At 25.5% G+C, this 21,464-nt stretch overlaps 1 protein-coding gene and 1 long non-coding RNA gene across 7 annotated transcripts in view; one reads left to right on the top strand and one right to left on the bottom strand.

Annotated features, from left to right (window-relative positions):
• The window catches only part of LOC100201248 (U3 small nucleolar RNA-interacting protein 2), a 35,260-nt gene extending 19,294 nt beyond the window's left edge, over nucleotides 1–15,966 (top strand). Inside the window, exons 7-14 of the mRNA XM_065812919.1 lie at nucleotides 7,380–7,498; nucleotides 14,023–14,115; nucleotides 14,201–14,301; nucleotides 14,375–14,509; nucleotides 14,584–14,649; nucleotides 14,749–14,897; nucleotides 14,994–15,073; nucleotides 15,730–15,966. Coding sequence (XP_065668991.1) covers nucleotides 7,380–7,498; nucleotides 14,023–14,115; nucleotides 14,201–14,301; nucleotides 14,375–14,509; nucleotides 14,584–14,649; nucleotides 14,749–14,897; nucleotides 14,994–15,073; nucleotides 15,730–15,915 — 929 coding nt within the window. The 3' untranslated portion in view covers nucleotides 15,916–15,966. The remainder of the gene's footprint in view (nucleotides 1–7,379; nucleotides 7,499–14,022; nucleotides 14,116–14,200; nucleotides 14,302–14,374; nucleotides 14,510–14,583; nucleotides 14,650–14,748; nucleotides 14,898–14,993; nucleotides 15,074–15,729) is intronic.
• A 1,789-nt stretch (nucleotides 15,967–17,755) lies between these two features.
• Nucleotides 17,756–21,203, bottom strand: LOC136088658 (uncharacterized). 6 transcript variants are annotated; one of them, XR_010642371.1, is made up of 6 exons: nucleotides 21,106–21,203; nucleotides 20,120–20,392; nucleotides 19,320–19,979; nucleotides 18,508–18,664; nucleotides 18,140–18,202; nucleotides 17,756–18,054 (listed from the first exon to the last, which is right to left on the bottom strand). It is a non-coding gene; the product is annotated as an uncharacterized LOC136088658 (long non-coding RNA). The 6 variants fall into 6 exon arrangements; XR_010642373.1 differs by having other exon boundaries at nucleotides 19,320–19,418; nucleotides 20,335–20,392; nucleotides 21,106–21,179; XR_010642374.1 differs by lacking the exon at nucleotides 20,120–20,392 and having other exon boundaries at nucleotides 19,320–19,418; nucleotides 21,106–21,127.
• Between the last annotated feature and the right edge of the window lie 261 nt (nucleotides 21,204–21,464).

Raw genomic sequence — 21,464 nt, forward strand, 5'->3', positions numbered from 1 at the left:
TTTGCTTTTAATTTTATAAACTAAATTTAGACCGATTAAAATGATTAAAATCTTGCGACAAGAAGTAGCAAACTAGTAAATAAATAAATCATAAATTAATAAACAAGTAAATCAAGATTAATAAACTTCTTTAGATTTCTAAGTTGTTCTAAGATTTCTAATTCTCTCAGTTGTTGACAAATTTCATAAAAAGTTGCTTTTACTCAAGCTTGTCTTTAATGAAGTCAACAAGAAATTATCTTTTGGAAATTTTCCTTTAAATTAGATCGACTGCTCAGTAGTATGTATTACGTTTTTGCGTTCATTCACTGCGAGAGAACGACAAGTAAATTTAAGCAGCAAATTTAAATATCTAGTAAATTTTGCATTTGTAAATTTGAAAAAGTTCATTTTTTGTATGTATTTGTAAATTAAAATCTTGCATTTGTAAATAAAATAGAAATAATTTATGTAAATATAATTATATTCTTTTATTTTTAATGCAAATATAAGATAAATGATATGTTTCATTTCAAGTTTCATTTTTGATTTCTTTATTATTGCTATTTTTGGTGTACTTGGTGTACAGTAAATTTAGTTTACTGAGAGTATTTTTAATTCCCTTAGTAAAAAAACGTTAATAACTTCTTTTAAAGTTTATTATGCAAAAATTTTTTTACTCCCCTAACTTTAAGAAAACTTTAGTGGAAAAGAAAGAAAATTTTCTGTTTAAAATAATTTAGTTTTTAATGAAAAAAATAAAGCATCAACCCAATTATTTGAAGAATAACTCCTAATTGAAATTTTTTTGGGTAAAAAGCAAAATATATTCTTACTGTAGATAATGTAAGGAAAAATTGTATGTTATTTGTTTTAACCAGTCATTTTTTTAAATCGAGATAATTTATATAAAGTTAATCCAGAAAAGTTCAAGAATAAGGCTTGTTTTTAACAGATTACAATTTGAAAATTCATATATAAGAATAGCATCTCTAAATGTTGGTAATGATATTCCAAACCTAGCATCATATATAAAATTTTGATTTTGAATTAAGAAAACACAATTCTTATATTAAAAAATCAGTATCAAAAATTCTTCTAATTAATCTAAAAACTTCAATAACCAAAAATTTCAAAAAACAAAAAAGACGTCTTAAAATAAAAGTAATGCTATGACCATTTGTGTTTATCTTTTATATTTTAAAGCTTTAGCCATCTGATATAAATGTCAGCCAGCAAAATACATGTTCTAAGCATGGCTTTAAACTCTAACCATTTGTGTTTATCTTTTTGATAAATATAATAAAATAAAAGCTAAAATTGATAAATATAATAAAATAAAAGCTAAAAATGGAAATAATTTTTGATGCTTACTTTGATTAATGTAAATAAAATTTTATGGAATGTGAAAAAATGTCTATAATTTTGCTTTTCTTTTTTTTACAATAAGCTTTGTATCTTTTGCTTTAGGGTTATTTCTTATAAAATGTTCTTTAGTAGTACTTTCAAGCTGACTACATCCTTTCATATGCCAGAACAACCTATTAAGATTGTTGAATTCAGTGTGTAGACTTTCGCCACCTTGTTCACCATAAACACTTCCTAATCTCCATTTTTCAACGAAATGATAAACATGGTTTTCAAACAAATGCATTTTTGGTGTTACAGTAGCATCTGGCCATGTAAATCTATAAATGCCATTAGATTTTTGATTGCTAAACCTTAAAAGTTGTTAAGATTAATCTATTATACAAAACACAATGTTGAAAAAAATATATAGTTATGCACATAGCATTCGGTAAGAGAAAAATTACTAGTTAAATATTTACCAAGTTCCTGAATATCACAATCTCCGAAAGAATGTGAGCATAAGTTATGACATTTAGAATAAAAGAAAATATTTTTTTAAATTTCTGGCTCGCATCAATAGATAGTAAATGAACACTAGTACCTATAAAGCCAAGGTCTGCAACTAGCTTAGGAATTGAATTGTACAAGTCAAGCAATGGTTGATGCTATAAATAAGAATAAAATTTCAAAATAAGTTTCACAAATTGCTTAATACCTTTGTTCACAAAATGCTAAATACCTTTAGCATTTTTTGAACATGGTTTCCTAAAAAACATTTTCCATGATATACTTGCCTTTCGACTTTATTTGCTTTCAATATTTCATCAAGTTTTTAAATGCATGGTCCTGAAACTTTGTCTAGTTTGTTACTTTCAAGTAAATTTTGTAGTTCTTTTAACTAATAATAATATTTTACAAATAGATTTTGTAAAAAAAAGTTTTATTAAATATTTTTTATATCTTGTAAATATATTTGTATCCATAAAATAAATTAGTAATAACTTAAAAATAAGACAAAAAACTTTATTCTGTTTATTAAATATTATCCTCTGTGCAAGTTTTATGTATAAAGTTTTTGAGCAAATTTAACAACTACTCCTTAATTTTTATTGGAAAATAATTCCTTATCATTTTTTTTTGATTCATAGTAAAGTATTTTTGGCTTATAAATTTTCAAAAAATCTTCTGCTCTTTCAGGTTCACGCAACACTTTTAAGCCAACTGCATCTTGTAGAAGAGCAATTTTTCTTGACAACCAGCAATAATGATATTCAAAAGATTTGATCAGATATGGATGCAAATAGATTTGTCAAATTCTGCTTTACTGATTTATTTCTTAATGCAAGTTCTCCAGCAAGCTTTATATAAATTTTCTAACATAATAAAATATTTCAAATAGATACCAAGTGATAAATGTAATACAGGCACAGTAATCTGTAAAAATAAATTAAAAAACCAAGATAATTTTATTGATATAGCAGCATTGCTAAAAATAACTAGAATTAATTTACTTGATCCAGAGGAATATTGAACAAAAATTGATCAATAACATTATTGATAAGCTTTGCATTCTTTTTTCCTCCAGATTTCTGGAAAAAGTCCTCGACTTGTTGGTGATATTTTGATCTCTTCTTTAGTTATGTTACAAAAGAGACAGCAATGCCAACTTGTGAAAATAAGTACTAATTATAAAAAATGTCTCTTTACTTATGGAAATTGATTTTTTAAGTTAGAGTCTTGAAGTTCTAAAAAGTATTTATTTATTTCATAGTAAAAAAACTTACCTTTAGTTCCAGTGATTCCATATGTACTGCACAGAAAATCACAATCGCCAAACATAAGAACATGAAAATGGCAAAAAATTTTTAATTTTCTTTATCCAATGGTATATGGAGGTTGAATATTTTTTTCTTTTTGCAACAGTAATAAGCCACCCTAAAACTAATTACAAAGAAATAACCCACCCTAACTTAGTATTTGAAAATTATATCTGAGTTTTTAAGAAAGAGACATGCTAAAAGTTAATTTGAATATTCAGAAACTTTATTTATCATTCAAAACAAATTTCAACAGTAAATTTCTTGGTACATTATCTTACATCCAAATCATTTTTTGCATTTCATCTACTTGTTGTGTATATCTAGACAACCCAACTTTTAGATTAGTGCGATAGTCTTTTGCTTCAAAGGTACTTAGCACAAAACTATTTGATTTTGAATGAGGCTGATTTTGATTAACAATTTGGTAACTCATTTAAAAAGAACAACCTCCATGATCACCACCAATTTTTATATGTATTTCATCCTTTTTAATCCCATCATGATTAAGTAAGTTAAACCTTAAAATATATAAACAAAGTATATAAAATATATAAACATAAGTATATAAGTTTATATATGTTAAATATAGACCTAAATAAAATAGAAAAATAAAATAAAATTCCCTAAATTTGGGATGTATATTTTACTTATATATTCCCTAAATTTTTCAAGGAGATTTAGTAGTTTTTCTATATTTTTAGGTAGGTTTTCGATATATGCCCAAGAAGCAAGTTTAACTTCAAAAACATCAGTAATATTTTCATTTTGAAATGTAAATGGCCCATCTAAAACAACAATATCATTTCCAACCCATTCCTTTGCAACAATTCTTTGTTGTTTGAAGCAGTAGTAATAATTTTGGAATTTAACCACCTAAAAAATGACATATAAGTATTAGGTTACAAAAACAAATTATTTAGCATAACATTTTAACCTTATTTAATTATGAAAATTATATAAAGCTTAAAAAATTAACTTAACTAATTTTAATTAATCTTAACTAAATTTATTACAATAAAAAATTTGTTGATTTTAAAACAAAAAATTAGGCTACATACTTTAAGTTTTACATTTTATTTTTACCTTACCATAGTTTTTAATTTATTCAATGGAACACCCGTATCAACTTCTAGAGCAACCATTTCTTCTGCATATAAACTCATAGTTCCAATATTTGCTTTGTTTAAAATTTTATTTGCTTTGTCATTATTGTATGACTTTAACATTACAGCTTTTTGACATATTTTTTAGAATCCAGCAGCCGTATTCACATCTCTTCGTTAAGCTTAACGGAGCTTTTGTCTAAAATTTCATTACAATATTTCTAAGTAAAGAAACGACGAAAATTTCTATGAATTGGTTTAAATAAAACTAATACCAAAATAAAACATTTATGTTTAAAAAATTATATTTTTAAAGAATTTTTTTATTAATGTAGTTAATAATAAGTTTTTGACTAACGCTCCTTTAAGTTTAACGAAGAGATGAGAATACAGGCCCTGGGAACTACCAGTAGTATGATTGAGTTGTTCCATTAAATGTTTCTTCCTTTTTCTTAGAGACCTATTACTACAGTCTGCACTTTCTTTATAGACTTTTGGAGCAGAAACAAAACAAAGTGGGTGTAAAATTAACAAAACATAAGTCCATACAAAGACGGAAACTAATAGTGTGTTCTTTAATAAATTTAAAAAAAACATTTAAAAAAAATCACAAAGGTATTACAGCTAAAAAATGAAATATAAGCAAAATAATTAAAAAAGTATTTTTTAATTATTTTGCTATACAGCTAAAAAATTAAATATTAGTGTAAAACTTATAATTTACACATTAAATATAAGTGTAGAACTGGTTTTATTTTGGAAATATTTTTTGTGTATACAGCTATCAAGATTAAATTATTCCAGATTTCAGAAATAGTAAACTTATTTAAAAAAATCGTAAGTCAAATTATTTAAGATTTCTATAACAAAAAGTTAATTGATTTATTGTTGCTCAAAATTTAAATGATAGTTAAAAATTTAAATAATATCACAGTTCTAATAGTTATATAAATACTATTTCTTACCCTAGATCCACGAAATGAAAATCCTATTGTGGATGTTTTAGACTGATTCAATTTTTTTTTAATTACATGTAAAACAGCATATTCAACTACTCGTGAGATTACACTTGAATCAGTGATTTGGTAAAAATTATTTATGCTAAACATTTTGTAACTTTTATTTGTGGTGTTGCTTGATAATTTTTTGCAGTCACGGTTTTCACAATTTATATCTTTAAAAAGAACTTTTTTGTCACAAATCTTGCAAACAATAGTTAAATATTCTATGACTTCAGATATGTGATCAGAATACAAAAGGCTATCAATTGTGATGCTGGTTTTACATAATGGACATTTTGAATCACTTTCCAATTTATCTTTGACACTTGATAAAATGCATAAACTACAGAATGAATGTTGACAATTTTTTAGCATGACAGGCTGATTCATAACTTTTTTACAAATTTTACAAATGCATAAGTTTGTGTGTGGAATTCATGGCTTAGTTCTATAAAGTGTTCTTTATTTTTGGGTAGAGGCAATGAATCAAGAAATGATTTTAAATAAAACTCTGTCCATTTTTTATTTTTTCCTGGTTGCCCTACATTTGATATTGGTTTTCGACCAGGAAAACCAAAAGAACATTGGCATTCAATTGAAGGACATTTTAACCAATTTTTTGGCGTTTTAAAAACTTTGTTACTTCTATTTTTAATATTTCTAAGAGTTGTATAACATTTCATGCACATTCTCTCTGGATGAACATGCTGAGAATCTTCTGAAATATTTATTCTAAAGACTTTATAAGTTTGAGCTACTTTACTATCAGATTTTAAACTATCTTTTCCTAATAGATTACCGCAAATTCTATATACTCATGATAACTTTTGTTGATAAATATTTGCCATATTTTGCGAAGATATTTTCGTAAAACCCACTCTATCCAAAAACAGCATACAACTTTATAAAAAAATGTCTGTTAATAAGAACTATTATTTTTGAAAAGATAAAAAGAATGAATATTACTAAGCACTTACCAAAGTGTTACAAAAATTTTAGATCTTTTACAATATGACTCAATTAAATGTGTTAAATTTGCTAATAACAAAGCTTTGTTGATGTTAATAAAATGAGCTTCAAACTCTATTAAGTTTTATACTTAATCAGGTTCAATTATGACCGGTTTTGTTTCATATCACTAGGTATAATTTACCAAACAAAAGCAAACAAGAAAATAAACAATCTGATAAACAAGGATATAATGAAAGCTTAATACGGTATAACTAAATAATAATACTTATACATTCCCTGCTGACGCATGCGCATAATAAAATTCCAAGCTCTAGTAAGTATTGAATCGTGAAACAACAGTAAAAATCAAAAGCTTTTGAATAATAAGAATAAGTCAAAATCAGATCAAAAGCTATCATAGACCTATCAGTCTAACTTGTATCTCAGTAAAAAGTTATGAAATCCACACCTGATTTCCACACATGGATTTTGCCCAGGTCACTCCTGTTTAACTAACCTACTACATATAGTGTAGATTTATAATAATTGATTATTTTTTTAAATTTTAATTGAAAAAAAATTGAAAAAAAAAAGTTACAAAAATGGAGAATAAATTCAACACTGATAAATGCTTTTTACTACACTTAGGACTCAACAACAACCCTATACGTGTACACTATGTATGATTCAGATTGAAACAAAAGAATCAACATTAAGCCCACAATTTGTGAACAAGATTTAGGTGTTGATGTAGACTTGAATTTATTATTTTAAAAAACACATATCTATTTAAGTCAACAAAGCAATACAAACATTGGCTCTGATAAAAAGATCGTTTTCATCTTATCCAAATCTAGACTCATTTAAAAAAACTATTCTCAACTCTAATTCGCCCCCATTTAGAATATTGTATATCAATATGTACCCAAAAGAAGAAAAAAAATAGACAAAAAACAGATTTTTTCAACTTTCCCAGAAAGGAAACCATGAATAATTATAACAATTATAAAATTATTAATTTCATTTAATAATTGATTTTATTTTATTTTAACAAAACAAAACCATTTACATTTTAAATAGTTTTAATTTTAGGCTCAGGTTCTTACACAAAATTCATATATTATCATTCTTATTGGTTACATCCTCTACTTTTTTTAGAATCTTATTTTGTTTAGGGAATGTTGTTACATATAAAAAAGTTGCTAAAATATCTGGCTCTTCAAAGCAATCAGATAGAAAATGTCATTCTGGTCAAGTTTTGTGTTTAGCTCTAACAACAGATTTTACTTTTTTGGTAAAATTTTTATATAATTGCTTTTATGCTCTTTTTTTTTATTATCATAGATTTATTAATTAATTTCTTGTTTAATATTCATTGTTTAATTTTAAATTTAATTTTAGTAATAATAGTTTAAGTTTAGATTTAATGTTCATTATCAAACTTTATTTAAATTGATTTTTACCTCTTTTTATTACCTCTTCTTTTATGCACTACATACATACATACATACATACATACATACATACATACATACATACATACATACATACATACATACATACATACATACGTATGTGAAAACTTCTTTTATGCACTACATACATACATACATACATACATACATACATACATACATACATACATACATACATACATACATACATACATACATACACACATACATACATATGTATGTGGAAACTTCTTTTATGCACTACATACATACATACATATGTATGTGGAAACTTCTTTTATGCACTACATACATACATACATACATACATACATACATACATACATACATACATACATACATACATGCATACATACATATGTATGTGGAAACTTCTTTTATGCACTACATACATACATACATACATATGTATGTGGAAACTTCTTTTTGCATATGTATGTAGAAACTTCTTTTTACAAATGTATGTGGAAACTTCTTACTTATGGATTAGTGTAGTTCTTATGTTTATTTTTAAGAATTAATACGATTATTTATGAGGTAATTTTGTGTATGATGTTGGAAAAATCCGTGAAAATGTAAAGGATTTTGAGACATTAGGAGGCTTTCTTACAACTATTTTCTTTTTGATCATCATAATCATTATTACCATCTTCATCATGATTATCGTCATCTGATCATCTTCTCTTTTAGCAAATACTACACTATATATTTACTAAAGTTTATATAAATATGAAGGATATTGAATGCCAGCATCTAAATAAATAGCAAACATATATGTCTATATCCATAATATTTATGCATAAAGCACATCTCGAAAGCTTTTATTCCTTCTGAAATAAAAGTTTGAAAGCTTTTATTCCTTCTCTTCAATTTTAAGTTGAGCTTTGTTCTGCTCCACATTTTTCAACATCTTGAGCAGTTGCAGTTTATTAAACTTTAATCATTTTTTTCATATTTTTTACATGAACATCTCTCTTAAGAACAAATGTTCTTTTCTTATTCCAAAAAGCTAATGTAAAAAGGTCTTGTCTGATGTTATTCTCAGTTTACTAAATCTTGTATATTATCTCAGATGTTAGGTTCTAGAGTCTTTTGGTTAGTCTTCAACAGTGTCATTAACTAGCGTAAGTCTAACATTTAACCTCTAATTCATGGATCTGATCTTTTTGCTTCTCCCCAGAATAAAGCAGAGTTGTTTGCAATGAAATCTTGCTCTAATTTGACTCTTGAATATAATGGCCATACTCACCCTGCCAGTTATACTGATTAACCCATTGTTAAACATCCCAATCATTCTTGCTTCCAATGCTAAGGTTAATTTTTAATCAAACACTTTTACAGTTTGTTCTCCAGACAAGATTTCCAGTATAGTCTTTAAAAAGTGTTTTCTAGAACTCTATTCAACTTTTGCTAAGTTTTAAAAATGTGCCTAATAAGTGGTTCCAATTTTTCAAAACTCTAGAAAACACTTTGACCTCTCCAACTATCCTCAAATTAGTCTTCACTTTGTTATTAGTTACTTTATGTAAAGGTTTTGAGATTATATTATTTATTTAGTATTTTAACTTATTCTTTATTTAAAGTAACTCATAACTTAATAGTGGTTGTTTGCAATCTTGTTGGAAGTAAATTAGAGTTTAAAAATATATAAATATACGCCAGTATTTAATAAATAGTAAATGTAAGCACAAAATTATAATATATAAAGTATTGTAAATGTTTTTCTAGCCTCAGCTATCAACCCCTACTAAATCTTATAATTTTGCCGAGGCTGGAGCTGGCTTTGCAAAAACTGTCATTTTCAGTCAGGGATGGGGCCCCGGTCACTTACTACATGCTTGAACTGTTTTTACCTCTTTTTTTTTTATTTTATAAATTGACTTAATATTTTTTTAATCTAGGTTATAACTGTACATGTTAACATAAAGCTACATAAAAGAAAATTACTGTTACCAGCCTCACATTCCATCTTTATATAAGGTTGGAATATAAGTAAATCTGTGTTACATTGTTTGCTGCCTAGATGATGAACACTGTACCTTTTGATTTCTCTTAAGGGTTTTTACTTGTTCCTCTGGTTATGGGTAGCAACAAGAATGTACCTTTGATAAGTATTAAGAGTACATCCTATTAGGGGTACATATTTGTTGTTCCTCTGTTAGTTCTTTTGTTGTATATTGTTACAATTTTAATGATCATTATTATTATATTAATATATTTATAATAATTATAATAATATTAAATAATTATAATAATATATATATATATAAATTAATAGTGGTCAATTGTTTAAGATGTCAAGTATTATCTGTGTTTGAGTTCTTTCTAAAAACTTAAATGGCTATGAGTATAATACCTAAAAAATGTTAGGCCTAAAAAAATGTTAGGCCCAAAAAGCAATCATTACCCAAAAAGTCATCATTACCACAAAATTTATTTCAATATATCTTTGAAAAATATTTGTGGCTTTCAAAGTAATTTTTCATCTTCTTGCAAAATTCATAAACTTACATAGGCTTTGTGAGATTTAAATTTTACTATTTAATTTTCAGATTTCATTGTTGATATCTACTGTTCTTTTAATTTGTTGAAACCAATAGTGACTTGTTTGGCCTAGGTACATAAATAATATATCAGGCCATGTTATGAGATTTTGTTGTGTAATGGAAAAATATAACGCAAATAAATGTAATTTTACTCAATATTCATATTTACATAGTTAAAAGTTTAAGTGTTTCGCGACACTTATTCGTGTATGTAAAATTGTTAAAAGTTAAATTACTTCAGTTGCATATTTTAAATTACTACATTGTAATTAAATTTAATTTGAAACTACGTTTAAACTTATTTAAAGTCTCTATCTTTATAAAGTATTTTCTAAACAATATTTTATAAGTATTTTATAAAGATAAAAAAGTAAACAATATTGTTATAAAAAAAATTTTCAATAAAAATTAAATGTTGTTTAATAAAAAAAAAATTTCCTTATTTTAAAAAACTTATTTAAACATGCTATTTATTTCTTAAAACATTGATAACACAACATTGTTGTCTTATGTTATCTTTCTCCCAATTTAGTTGTTTTAAATGAGGGGGCAATTATTTAAGAGTGAATTTGTTAATGGTCAAAAAAATATAAAAAAAACTATCAACAATTTTTTCTAGCCTCAGCTATCAACCCCTACTAAATCTTATAATTTTGCCGAGGCTGGAGCTGGCTTTGCAAAAACTGCCATTTTCAGTCAGGGATGGGGCCCCGGTCACTTACTACATGCTTGGACTGTTTTTACCTCTTTTTTTTTATTTTATAAATTGACTTAATATTTTTTTAATCTAGGTTATAACTGTACATATTATAACCTAGATTAAAAATGGTCAAAATTAATGGTCAAAAATATATAATAAAAACTATCAACAATTTTTTTTTTAACATTTTAGCTTTAACAAAATCTTCACCTACTACTCATAAACTATTTAATCATTTCTAATAGACATTCATTCTAAGATCAATCTTAGAATGAATGTTGATTCAAATTTAATTTAAATATAAATACATTTAAATTAAAAAATTTTTAAAAATGAAAAGTAGAAAAAAATGTATTTAACTTTTTTGTTATTTTATCTAAAAAAAACATATTTCTCACTTGAAGTGAAAATGTTTTAACAGCAGTTAATTACTGCCTAATGTTTTCTGCATAAGCTTTCTTAAAAGACTGTTAAATTGTTTTAAAAAGTTTAAATGTAACCTAAATGGTTTAATGCATTAGTGAAAGCTCTATATTGTACGTAAAATTCACATGGTGTAGCAATTCTTAACAAGGCATTAGCCCAGGTGTTTGCTTAATCACCTTTCTCTTTGTTCTTTATTATTTTTTACTCCAAGAATGTACTTTTTTTTAATGTTACTTCTAAAAAAATTGATGGAGCCCTTTACATTTATCTATCTGCCAATACTGTTGTTATTGATGACTTTAATGTTCATCACATAAAATGGATTGACTTTAGTACCACTGACCTTAATTACATTCAAGCTCAAAGCTTTTGACTTTCCTCATTTATTACCCAGATTAGTTCTGACTTGATGACCCAAAATCACTTACCTTTTCTTTTTGAGTATTTTGTGTCTGATCTTAGTTTAGACTTGGTTTCTTCTAGTTCTCTTTTTGGCCGTTCGGACCATGCTATGATTTTACTAAAAATTTTATCTTGCATTTTTCTATATTAGATTTTTTTCACGATGAACTTATAGGCTTTTTTATCCCTTTGCTGAAAGTTATGCCACCTATGTAAGGAAGTGCAATTTTTACTGAAAATTATACCACCTATGTTAGGAAGTGCAATTTTCAGCTGAGAAAATCCTCTGATATTAAGCAGGCATAAGAGCTTTTTTTTTGTTGACTTTTATTCAAGTCTCACTCTGTTTTGAAATGTTAAAAATTTTCAAAATCTTTTTTTACCAGGACAACTATTCTGAGACCAAATTTCTTTCTATTCTCGTAAGATATTGATTCAAAAGTCTGAACACTGAAGTTTGTCAGATTGCTAAATCTCGTATTTAATCTCAGAAATTTTATTTTAAAAATATTGGGTTTTGGTTTCTGTCAAAATTTTTAATTATAAATAAGGGGGGTGCAAATTTGACTTTTTTTGGATTTTATGTAGTTTAACCACTTTTTCTTAATTAATTTTTTATGCTGATTTCGAATTACGTAATACTTTTTTTCATTATAAATTTTGACCTACTTCAGTTTCAATGAAAGTGGTTATTTTGACAAAATAATCAATTGTTAAATTAAATGAAATCGTTATTATTATCAAAGTAGAATCTGTGGTAAAAAATTATTTTTTCGTTCTATCAATAAAATACGTAATCATTATGTGTAGTTATAAATACAACAAAAAGTTAGGCATTATTAGAAATTACTCCATATAAGGAACAATTTGTAACAATTACCAGTGAAAATGCGAAATAACTTTATTGCAACCATGGTGCAGTGATTTGAGTTCATTTTCAGAATCAAGAGGTCTGAGGTTCAATGTTGGCTCTGACTAGATAAGCGACATTGGTAAGGAAGGATGTGTAAACTTCTTAGTAAAATTGTTCTTCCACGGTGCTTTGTGATAAGACGCTATGTTTCATAAATCGCAAAAGCCTGATTAAAAACGTAATACATCAGTTATTCCATTATTGTATCTTTTTTCCAAACTCATGATTCTTTTTTATTTTCTGTTCAAGAAAGATAGCTAAGTTTTGCTAAAGTATTTGCAAGAATTATACAATCATCCACGTTTTTTGATGCATATATACAAACGGCTTCTACGGCAGTCAATCTTATTTAATAAAAATTTTCGAAGTATAATTGTTGACTTTATTAAAGACAAGTACAAAAACAACCCAGAGTAAAGGCAATTTTGTATAATAAAATATGTCTATTATAATTGACGAATTCTATTAATATTATGTTTTTAAAGAAGTAAATAAATTTGATTTGCTTGTTTTCTAGTTTATGATTTATTAATTTATTAGTTTTTTACTTCTTGTTGGAATATCTTTCATTTTAATCGGTATCTAAATTCAGTTAACAAAATTAATAGCAAATATATTCTAGCGAAGTAAATCAAAACAAGTTTTTAGACTAGATAAGAGTTATTTTTGTTTAAACGCAACTTTCATTCATTTTAATTCAAAGTTATTTAATCAAAATTTAAATTGCATTAGTTTTAACATATAGTTGCATAGCTTTACGCGCTGCAAAGATTTCTAGTTTTTAATTTTTTAAATATTTTTAAAAGGTTAAAAATTGGAGTAGACGGTCAACCACAAAAAAATAGCAAAAACTGAATTGTTTGTTGAACTTTTCTAAGAAAATTAATTAAGAATAATTGGTTAAACAAAAAATATAGAATTTTGGACCCCTCTATTATAACGAAACCAAAGTTTCAGTTTCAGATCTATAAATTTGCGATAAAACAAAATTTAGGTTCAAAATTATATACTCCATTTATTATATACTCCAGTCTTGTTAAAAAATTTCATAAGAAGTTGTAACTCAATTAATCAAAATAAAGTTGTTTCCTGCTAATTAGTATTGTTAATTATATTGTAGATATGTCTACTTTGATGAATGGCACCACTATTACTGAGTCCTTTAATTTGAGTTTTCTATACAACCCTAAACTCAAAATATTGCAAAGTTAGCATCTATTAAGGATGCCCTCTTTACCAAACTTCCCACCCCCTTCCCCCAATCCCATCTTTACCTAAATAAAATTTATATAAATCTCTTATCTGATTTTGTACGGTATACTGCTCTAAAAAGTTTACTACATTTTTTATTTACAGGCGAGTGGGGGACACGATATGGTGATTCATATATGGAATCCAGAATCATTAGATTGGATTCATACATTTAAAGGGCATAGAAAACAAATATCTGTAAGTCAAGTTTTGTTGCTGTGATTAAATTTTTACACTAAAGTTAATGAAGGTGGTTCATTTTAGTCAGTTTTCTATTTTTTAGGCTTTAGCTTTTCGTCACAAACAACATCAGCTATTTAGTGCTTCTCATGATAAAACGATTAAAGTTTGGAGTCTTGATGAAATGGCTTATGTTGAGACATTGTAAGTTTTTTTCAGCTTCTGCTTGTTTATTATACACCATTATCTAATTACCAGCAAAACCTTTTTATCATAGATTTGGTCATGAAGACTCTGTCTTAGGAATAGATAGCTTAATTCGTGATTGTGCAGTAAGCTGTGGAGGGAGAGACCGCTCTATTCGTTTGTGGAAAATTCCAGAAGAATCACAACTTGTATTTCAATCGAATATGTATGAGTTTTTTTTTGTACTGTTAAATTTTAACAGTATTTGAAAACCATCATTAAATCAAACATTTCTTTTAGGCCTGCTTCTTTTGATTGTGTTACTATGCTAAATGAAGAGTATTTTTTGGCTGGATCAGATGATGGGTTTTTTGTTTTTTTAAAGTTTTATAGTTTTGAATTGAATTAAAATTGAATTAAATTTGATGGAAATGAAAATTGATTGCATATTTGCATAAAAATTAGGTCACTGTCTATCTTTTATACTCGTAAGAAGAAACCGATTACTCTACGCACCAACTCACATAAAATAACAGAACTTTCGGGTTCTGTGTCCAAGGATTCATGGATTACGTCAGTGGCCTGCGTTCCATTTACAGACATTGTAGCTTCAGGTATAAAGTTTTTTCTATCTTTTATGATTTTTATACATTTTAGCATTTATTTATATATCGTTGATTTTTACTTTGATTGATTATAAATTAACTTAGGTTCGTGTGACGGATGCATTAAGTTATGGAGATGTGATAAATCTTTTAGATCTTTAATGCTAGTTCATTCTATTAAAATGGTAAAAATATTTGCTAAGTTTTTCAGTTGTTTGAGTGGTTTTATTTTTGTTTTGCATTATATATATATATATATATATATATATATATATATATATATATATATATATATATATATATATATATATATACATTCATACATACATACATACATACATACATACATACATACATACATACATACATACATTTGTATATATTTTATATATATATATATATATATATATATATATATATATATATATATACACATATACATATATATATATATATACTATATATACATATATATATATATATATATACATATATATATACATACATACATATATTATATATATATATATATATATATATATATATATATATATATACATATATATATATACATACATACATATATATATATATATATATATATATATATATATATATATATATATATATATATATATATATATATATATATATATATATATATATACATATATATATATATATATATATATATATATATATATATATATATATATATATATATATATATATATATATATATATATACACACACACGCACGCATAAAAGTGTATATATATATATATATATATATATATATATATATATATATATATATATTTATTTATTTTATTTCTTTAGCCGGGTTTTATTAACTCTCTCAAATTCTCAAGCGACTTCAAATATTTAATAGCGGGTGTTGGTCAAGAACATAGATTAGGGCGTTGGCGGAAAATCAATGAAGCAAAGAATTTAGTTTGTGTAATCCCACTAATTATGCATAACGAAAGTGAAGCATTAACTGTTAATAATTTAAATGAGACTTAGTTATATCCAATAGAATAACAAATAAACATAAATGTTATTGTGAATAAAAAAGAGTATTTTGTTTGGGAGGTTCGAAACTGTCCCGAATATCGTCTTATTGCGTAGTGGAAAAAGTTGTCAAAATGACGTTTCTTCGATTTTTTTTCCTCAGCTTTGTATCTTAAAGAATTAATGTTTTAAGGTGATAGCACAGTAATTATAAAAAAATTATTATAAAAAAATCCAACAAATGTTTGTTTTTTTCTGAAATTTTATAATATAGGGGAGAGTGTGTATGAAAGAGCCAGTTTTAAAATGGCGTGAAAAAAACTAAATTGTAATAACTTTTTTTCTTTTCTTTTTTTTTAATTCAATAATTACATTATTGGGTAATATTTTAAAACTAAAATAAATCGGATAACAATGCTAATAATCTATCATACACCTGTTTTAAAAAAAGAAAGAAAACAGCTCTTTCATAACATTGTGTCAATGAAAGTGCCACCTCTGTGCCATGAATAAGCCGTAACTTTTTTCGAACGACTATCAGCCGTGACTTTTTTTTGAACACTATTAAGTCTTTTAAAAATATTAAACTGTTAAATAGACTTCTCAAAATCAGATTGTACTTAAAGTTTTATAACTTTATGATAATCAATGATAAAACAGCTTTAATAATAGTTTTACAAATTATTCAAAATCAAAAAATTAAATGAGAATGAGAATAATGAAATAACATAATAATAAAAATACATAATAATATAATAAATACATGACAGAATATAATAAAATGAATCGAGCAATGCAAAAAAAGTTTTATACACTTTAAAAAAAAAATGACTTTTCAGATCTTTGACTTTTAAAAATGTTATTAAATATTATTTTAAATTTAAACGGAGCTATGTTTTAGAACTTCAGGAAAAGTCATTAAAACAACTCATTTCGATAGAATAAGCTCAATGAAGCATTACGAAAAATGTATGAAGTCGTTAAAGCGCAAAACGATTATTTAAGTATAAAAAAAAAGTAAATAAAAAACTCGGCCTATTCATAGCACAAACAGTCGGCTCTTTCAAAAAATTGTTTGCTTAAATACATAACCTTAAATTAAACAATTTTGACAAAAGCTTTAATCTAATATTTTTTGTGTAAATGAAGGGCAAATATATATATAAGAATGCAGCATGTTTCTTTTATCAAATAAAACATTACACTTAATCTTGAAAATATATATATACTTTTATGATCTTAAAAATATATATATACTTTTATGTTTAAAGTTTTTAAATTGTAATTATTAACTGACGGCTTCTATGTTAACAGGGCTCGGTGATAAGACAGTATGTCTTCTTCTTGCTCCGGCCATTTATTATATATGTAAACGATTTTTCTCATTGTAAATAGTATTATACGGCAAAATAAAATTAAAAAATAAATAATTAAGTAAACCACCAAAAAATTACTTTTCATTTTCAAAATCTTTAGTGCTCCCTCCCCAGTAGGCACAGCGACGTGACAAAAACGTGAATTTCACGTTATTTTGGCACGTGACAATTAGGTGACTTTTTGGTCCCCATGAAATGACCAATTCACGTGATTTATGGACGTGTTTTTCACGTTACTTTTGGCACGTGATATTTAGGTGACTTTTTGGTCCTCATGAAATGACCAATTCACGTGATTTATGGACGTGTTTTTCACGTTACTTTTGGCACGTGATATTTAGGTGACTTTTTGGTCTCCTTAAACTGTCTAAAAGACGTGCTTTTTATGTTAATTTTGGCACGTAATATTTAAGCAATAACTATGCTTTATAATTACAATTATAAGTGTTTGGATTCGTGTAAAGAAAAAAAACTCATCGTCGAGGAAATATTTAATACGTATTAAAATACATGGTTTTATTAGTCAGTATATTAGTTCTTGACATAAAAATTTTTAATTTGTAATAAAAGCTGCACTTTTGTTATATTAAATATCCTCCTTATATCCAATAAGTAATAAGTACGAAGTCGTAGATCTGCAACTTACGAAGAGCACGCTTCAAACTTATATATCTATTCTCCCATAAAAGCACGCTTCAAACATAATCTAACGAATCAGTCGATATTTTCTTCTATAAGAGCACGCATCAAACTTCATCTAATGAATCAGATTTAGCTGAAAAGAAACGAATAAAATCTTAAATAATAATATGATTATTTAATAATTATCTTAAATCACAAACTTTTAAAACAAATCTTACTTTGAGAGTTGCTAACTACTTTTGGCAACAAGATTTTCTAGTGTGTTATTTGTTTTCTTTTATCTAAATCATTAAATAATTTTAAGAAAACAATACTACATACAGTGTAAAAAAATAAAAGTCATTTGCCTTCTAATTTTATACTCTGATTGCTGAAAAAGTAAATAAGTATTTAATAAAAAAAGATGTAACAAAAAAGTCGACAGATGATTAAAAAAAAAGAAGTACATAATAAAAAATACAAGTTTAAAAAAAATTTTTTTATCTATATATATCTATATCTAATATCTATCTAAAGATTTATCTATATCTATATCTATATAAAGTTAATAACTGATAGGCGTGATTAGAAAAAGACCTGTACTCACCTTATGTGATAACATCTGTGTACTGTGATAACATGATAATTTGTTTTCTTTGTTTTCCATCTTCTTATATTTGCATCTGTTTCTGCATTAACTTGTTCATACATTAACTCACTAGATGCAAAGGTGACAGCCCACAAAGTTGATTTAAATGAGTAATCTACAAAGTTTTGAACAGCATTAAATGTCATTTTAGAATGCACACAAAAGTTAAAACAATTTATATAAATGTAATAGTTATCACATAACCACAAAGCATTATAGTGAGGATTTTATAAAATGATTTTCCTTATCCATGGTCAGATTTTCACCTTGAGGCGCCTTTTGCTGTGGAAACATTCACCACGGCTAAGGAGCCTCATCTACCCCTAATTATATATAATATATTAAGTATAATACTAAAAATATGTATAATAAAGTATTGTCAAATTAGGTCACCAATAAATACAGAGTGCTGAAAATTCAACTCAGAATCAAGTTGCATTCTCCAACAAGATATGAATTAAATCAAATTCTTACTACAGAGTGCGATCATAATAGTAGACAAAGAGAGGGTAAAGTGAAATTTAAAGTCAAACTTTAAAAGTTAAAAGGTTATTGGGTCTTACTACAGAATGATATTCCTAGGCAATAACATAACAATACCATTGGGTCTTCCTAGTCAATAATATTTTATGCAGAACTTATCATTTGTCATGTAGCCTAATAAATTTAATATTAAATAAGTTATAATAACTTATTTATTATCAAATTAATTACATTGACAAATTTGACAGTCTAAAATAATATACAATATGGTAGAAAAAAAAGTATACCTCGTAGTAGGGTTTGATCTTTTGCGTATTGCAATATGATAATTATCTGCCATAACGTTACACAATTTTGAACTAAGCTTTATAATATATTTATTAAACCTAAATTGATAAAACTTAGTTATAAGATAATATGTTTGGATAAAATATTATATATGTGACATTTTATTTTTGTCAAAAATGCATTGCGAAGTTATAAGATATCTTACGCCCTACTTTTTAAACTAATTATTATAAAATTACAATGCAAAATAATTACATTATTGTAAAAGTAAAATAAAAAGTAATTACAATAATGAATATATAAACTACATATTTCATGTAATCATTATATTTAAAATATCCGGAAAAAATTTACGGAAAATATCCTGAAAAAATTCAGAATATTTCCCCCCTCATTTTTCCCTTAATTTTGCATTCAGCCAAGTTGTTTCTCAATTTTTTTAAAAATTTTCTTAATTTTTGTATGAATGATGACTAAAACAACATAAAAACAAATAGATGAATAATATATACTTGTTATATGTTGTAATATAAGTTGTATGTATGGAACTTGTAATATAAGTTGTATGTATAGAAAACTTTTCGGATATTTGGAAAAAGATAAATTTCAGAAAAATATCTGGTATTCCGGGAATATCCCGAATAAGATAATCCCTGAAACTAAATTATAAAAAAATAGTAAATAAAGAATATCTTTCCAAGTTTCTAATCACAGGTTTTTATTATGAATAAAAAAAGTTCCAAAATACACAATATTTTGGCAACGTAACATTCACGTTTTAATCAAGTAAAATTGTCACCTGGACAAGGTCACCTAAAATATACATGATTGAAACATGAAGAAGGAAACGGGGTAAGAGCAGGCATCAAACTTTATTTGATGAATAAGTCAATATTTTCTCCAATAATAGCTCACAACACCAAATTTAGCTCAAAAGAAACAAATAAAAACTTAAATAATAATATTAATATTAAATAATCATCTTAAATCACAAATTTTTAAGACAAATCTTACATGGTGAGTCACCAACTGTTTTGGCAACAAGATTTTCTGGTGTTGCTATTTCTTTGATCTAAATCATTAAACAATTTTTAAAAAAGCAATGCTATACTTGAGAGAAACTTGCTTTACATATTGGAAGGTCGTCAACATTGAAAGATAAGTAAAATGCAGTTTCAAATACAATAGCATCATAATTATCTTTTTGTGGGGAAAACATCGAACAAATCCGCGTTAATAACCTGTTTTATATTGTACATAATATCAATAAAAGTCATATAATATATATAATAATAATTTCATATAAATCGAATATATAAATAAATCATATAATATTTAATAATATATAAAAAAAATAAATAAATAAGTATTAACCCTTTTTAACAAGTAAAGCACGAGATCAAGATGTCATATATTATAAAAAGATAAAGTATTTAATAATAATATATACATATATCAATAATAAATAACATAACACATTTATTTATTGATATTATCTTGGATAAATTCTTTAACCTTGTTGATAAAAACCAAATAAAGAAAGAAAATCTATTTTGGGTTTTTATCTAAACGACTCTTGAGTAATAATGCAGAAGTTCTAGAGACATTATTATTGCTCAAGAATCAAGAATAAGTACTGCTAGAACTTATAATTTGTCCATGTAGCTTACTTAATTTGATATTAAATTCGTTATAACATAACTTATTTCGTACTAAATTAAGTAAGGAAAATGGACAAATTCGCCAGTCTAAAATATTATATCATAAAGTAGAAAAAAAGCATACCTTGTATTTGAGTTTAAACTTATTTCTGTGGCAAATAGGGACGGCAAATAGGGTACTAATTTATTTAACTTAATTTGATATAATTTAGATATTAGATAATTCAACTTAAATGCATCGCGTTAAAAGATATTATATAGACCAATTTTTTTTTTTTTAATTATGATAATACTACAATAAAAATTAATTATATTATCATAGAAGTAAATAATTATAACTAATATAATGAATACAAAAACTATACTATAAAAAAATAATTAATATAATAAAAAATATTATTTCACATTTCTTATGCCAGTTTTTTTTTTAAATAAAAAAAGTTCCGAAAGACGAGATATTTTGGCACGTAACTTTCACGTGAC

Source organism: Hydra vulgaris, chromosome 12 (assembly GCF_038396675.1).
Source record: "Hydra vulgaris chromosome 12, alternate assembly HydraT2T_AEP".
Lineage (NCBI taxonomy): Eukaryota > Metazoa > Cnidaria > Hydrozoa > Anthoathecata > Hydridae > Hydra > Hydra vulgaris.